Here is a 4,916-nt window from a genome sequence, read left to right on the forward strand (position 1 = left end):
TTAGCATGCGCCTATAATGAAGGCTACAGCCGAAACGCGTCAGCGTCATGATTCACAAGGTGTACATATGATGTATGATCACTCTTCCATGTGTGCGTTTGTATTTTAAAGTTTGCTAATAAAATGTTACTTTTAAAAGATGCAGATGGTATTCTTCCCATCTACTCTATTCTCTTTATCGACTGGCCAGGAGTAGAGCACATGACATACCTGACGTATGCTGTAACTAAAGACACTATGGAAAAGAGCTGAATACAAAGTATCAACACTCTGACTGACTGGGGGCGGGTTGGAAAGAGGGCTGATTCCAGAGCCACAGCACGGGTCATGTGACCACGACAGAAACTCTCATATTCTGCCCTAGGACCGGATCCAGCAACAGTGAACCTGAGGGAACGGGGATCTGAAAGAGGGCTGGAGCAGAGCACTATGGGGGCGGGGCTAGAGCCAGGAAGCAAGATCTATAGCCTTGTGACCCGGACCAAAGCCCCCAGTGTATGGAAGAAAGGTGAGAGAGTGTCTGGAGTAATATCTACAATCAGCTCCTATTGATTCACACATGCAATGAATATTTACCATTTATTTTTTCACATTGGAAGATGTTACAATTTATGTACTTTTTATATCGTACCCAAAACAGTCCCTAATATTAGTTATGGTGAGTAAAAAGAAAGAAAAAAAAGATAGAAAATGAGGGCTGCTCCAGTAAAAGGTTGAGGTGTTTCATGGAATAAAATCAACAACTTTTGTTTAGATACGCAGATGTGTTACGTTACACAATGATCTATATTTTTACAAAAGGGACAGTGAACACTTTCTGCAGTCTTGCAATAAATGAAAATGTTTTCTTGTTTTGCTACAATATCCAAACTGCACCTCTGCTGAAATCAATTATAGGGACAGATATGTGCCATGGTTAGCCTTGTGAAGTCGTCGGAAATTGGAAAACGTTTCATTTTCAGACTTAAAATACAGGAAAGGGGGGCAAAATAACTAATACAAATATATTACAAAGTTGCTTTAATAAAATGTTGCATATCACAAATCTCTCACTTTAAAGTGTATTCATGATTTAGTTCTTTAAAGTGAATGTAAATTTTAATAGATAAGAGCCTAGTTTTTAAAAATACTATTAAAAACAGGGGAACTTTCATTAATTAAAATTTACATTGACGCTTTTTTTTTCTTTTTTTAAATACTTACCTTTTTCTTTAGGAAACCCAGACTGGTGATCCTCCGCCTGCTCCTCTGTACATAATGACGAAACCGGCTTCCTCCAATCGTGGCGTGCACCCCAAGGTGTCCAGCTTGCGAGGAAGCCAGTTTCGTTATTGCGGTGCTAAGTACAGAGGACCTGTGGGCGGAGGATCGCCTGTCTGGGTTTCCTAAAGAAAAAGGTATTTTAAAAAAACGCTTCACTGAAAATTTTAATGAATGAAAGATTCCCTATTTTTATTAGTATTTTTAAAAACAGGGCACTGATTCATTCAAATTTAAAGTCACTTTAAGACAATTAACAAACACACAACAGCTTCCTTCCCATATGCACCACCTGCCCTTCAGTCACTACAGACAACCTCTCCATTCTCTCACAGTCTGGTCCTTTGTTCACTACACAAAGAGAGATAGGTTTGTAGCAACATCTAGTTTATTGGAAAATAAGTTCTATTAGAGCACAGAGATGGTTGTTTCTTCCAGAGTGAGCTGATTGGGAGGTACCTCCTTTAAGGTGTGGTCCATTGCATCAATGTGGCACATGACTTGGATCCTCTCCAAAAGGACTGGCTGCAGAAAAGATAAGATGTAAAACATTTTAGATTTTCATGAACTGGCTGGAATTTTACAAGGGGATTGCAAGCAATATAGCTGAGAGATAGCAAAGATAAGTATGAGATTAAATGAGCTATTATATTGTAGAAATCAGTGCCCGTGTAAAGGTTTATGAACCTATCCAATATAAAGCAAATAAAGAGATATTCAATTCAAACGTTCTATTATGCATATGAAGTAATTACACAAAGGAAAAGGCAACAAACAAATTCCAGAGAAGAGTCAAACGTTCAGAGGAACTTGTAAGTCAGGAACTGGAGCAGAGATGGAAGGCAAAGGCACAAGGAAGACAGTAATACCAGCAATCCAGGAACAAAACATGTCCAAACAATGGTTGAGTGTGTGTCTGGATATTATAAGGCAGGCCCAAGTCAAGGTGCAAGCATAATACAAAAGCCCCTGTGTTGGACCCTTAAATCCTTGGGTATTTGTGACACAGCTCTACTGTGGCTCTCTTCCTACCCTTTCTAACTGTACCTTCAGTTTATCCTTCTCTGGCTCTTCCTCCTCCCCTCTACCCCTCTCTGTTGGGGTACCTCAAAGCTCAGTTCTAGGTCCCCTTCATTTCTTAGTCTACACATCATCTCTAGGCTCATTAACCTAGTCCAGTGGGTTTCAGTATCATTTTATGCTGATGACACCCAATTCTGCAACAGATATGTCTTCCTCCCTGCTGACTTGTGTCACCAGCTGTCTAACTAATATCTCATCCTGGATGGCTTCTCACTACTTAAATCTGAACCTCTCTAAAACTGAACTCCTTCTCCCTCTACCAATCTCCCCATTCCCCAAACCTCACTTACTATGGACAAAACTGTCATCATCTCTACACCTCAGGCCCGCTGCCTTGGGGTCACACTTGACTCACTCAAGACACAACTATTCTTATCCACTCCCTTATTTCCTGCCTTGACTTCTCTGGTCTCCCAAGCTACTACCTGTCCCCACTACAATCCATCATGAATGCCTCTGCCAGGCTCGTTTTCCTTAAGCATCACTCCACATCTTCTGCTCCTCTTTGCCAACCCCACCACTGGCTACCCTTCGCCTCAAGAATAAAATTAATAATTTTCACCCGAACATACAAAGCCCTCACCAACACTGCACACTCCTAAATCTCTGTCTTCAAATACTCCCCAACCCGCCTCCTCATCTCTCAATACTTCCTCACACTCTCGTCTGCAAGACTTTTCTAGAACTGTACCTATCATATGGAACTCCTTGCCTCGCACTGTCAGACTTTCCTCTAGTCTCAAAAACTTCAAGTGTCCCTTAAAGGGATATTAAACCCAAATTGTTTCTTTAATGATTCAGATAGGGCATGCAATTTTAGGCAACTTTCTCATTTACTCCAATTATTAATTTTTTGTTCTCTTGGTATCTTTATTTGAAAAACAGGAATTGAAGATTAGGAGCCGGCCCATTTTTTGTTCAGTACCTGGGTAGTGCTTGCTAATTGGTGTAGCCAAGGTAGCCACCAATATAATTTACTGTCATATTTTACATTGTATTAAAATATACTACGCAGTAGCGGCCATGACTAGTCGCATTGCTGCATGCTGCTACAGCTTTTCACCGATAAATACAAGATTTTACCCTTCTATAGCCTGTTTCTTTTCACATTCTATCAGAATTATCTTGCACTTCAAATATCCAAACCACTATGCCTAATATATAGTGAATCACTGCTGACTGGACTCTGGAGGCCACTCGTTGATACCACTTTGCCTCACAATGGAAACCACCGAACTGATTAATGAGGACACTTTACTTTGATGGGTTTCTGTCTCATGTTTCCTAACTGTTGTAAAGGCAAGCATAGGCTAACTGTTTGCAGCTTTGTCTTCTCAGAGTCCCTAAACGGAAATTAAGACTGCTTCTTATGGTTCCAAAAGGTTCTCTCAAATGTTATGTTTACCCTATGCCATTAGAGTGATACAGTTTACTATACTTACTCCGAGCGCAAGCATAGGGAAAGTTGTTATCTCCTATGGTGAGTCTTACTGTCACTCTATACTATTGTTTGATTCACACAAACTGATATGCGATGTATGTACCTGTTATAGTTTAGTGACTGGCCTGCTGTCTGCGGCCGAGATAGTGGTTAGGCTATAGTTACCTCAGAACATGTGTAGCTGACTAATATCTAGCTGCTATTTTTGTTACAACATATATTTGTCACACAGATGCACTCCACGAGGAACCTTAATGTTTAGGGACCATGGTTTCTTACTTACTTTCGGCTAGATTATGAGTTGTGCGTTAAACATCTTAACGCTGCTTTTTTACGCCCGCTGGTATTACTAGTCTTGAAGGTTTAGGGTCACCGCACACTTCTTTAGCCTTACCCCAAAACGACTTACGTGAAATTCGTAAAGTCTTTTTTCCATGTGACTTCCATAGCGCCGGTATTACGAGTCTGTCCTGGGAGGCCAAAAAGTGAGCGGAACACCCTACCCTGTCAAGAGTCCTAAAGCATTTAAAAGTCAGTAGTTATGAGTTTTATGGTACAACGCCATAGCATAAAACTCTTAACTAAAGTGCAAAAAAGTACACTAACACCCATAAACTACCTATTAACCCCTAAACCGAGGCCCTCCTGCATCGCAAATATTAAAATAATTTTTTCAATCCAATCAGCCAATAGGATTGAGCTCGCATTCTATTGGCTGATAGGAACAGCCAATAGAATGCGAGCTCAATCCTATTGGCTGATTGCATCAGCCAATAGGATTTTTTCTACCTTAATTCCGATTGGCTGATAGAATTCTATCAACCAATTGGAATCTAAAGGGACGCCATCTTGGATGACGTCACTTAAAGGAACCTTCATTCTGTTTTAGTCGTCGGAAAAAGAGGATGCTCTCCGCGTCAGATGTCTTGAAGATGGAGCCGCTCCGCGCCGGATGGATGAAGATAGAAGATGCCGTCTGGATGAAGACTTCTGCCCGGCTTGGATGAAGACTTCTGCCCGTCTGAAGGACCACTTCGCCCGGCTTGGATGAAGACGTCTCCCGGTAAGTCGATCTTCAGGGGGTTAGTGTTAGTTTTTTTAAGGGTGTATTGGGTGGGTTTATTTTTTAGAT

The 4,916-nt window shown here is 41.0% G+C and overlaps 1 protein-coding gene across 1 annotated transcript in view; it reads right to left on the minus strand.

Annotated features, from left to right (window-relative positions):
- Nucleotides 1-1,630: 1,630 nt before the first annotated feature.
- TIMM17B (translocase of inner mitochondrial membrane 17B) overlaps nt 1,631-4,916 on the minus strand; it is a 45,629-nt gene continuing 42,343 nt past the window's right edge. Inside the window, exon 6 of the mRNA XM_053696077.1 lies at nt 1,631-1,785. Within this exon, the coding sequence (XP_053552052.1) occupies nt 1,745-1,785 (41 nt within the window). The 3' untranslated portion in view covers nt 1,631-1,744. The remainder of the gene's footprint in view (nt 1,786-4,916) is intronic.

Source organism: Bombina bombina, chromosome 12 (genome assembly GCF_027579735.1).
Source record: "Bombina bombina isolate aBomBom1 chromosome 12, aBomBom1.pri, whole genome shotgun sequence".
Taxonomy (NCBI): Eukaryota; Metazoa; Chordata; class Amphibia; order Anura; family Bombinatoridae; genus Bombina; species Bombina bombina.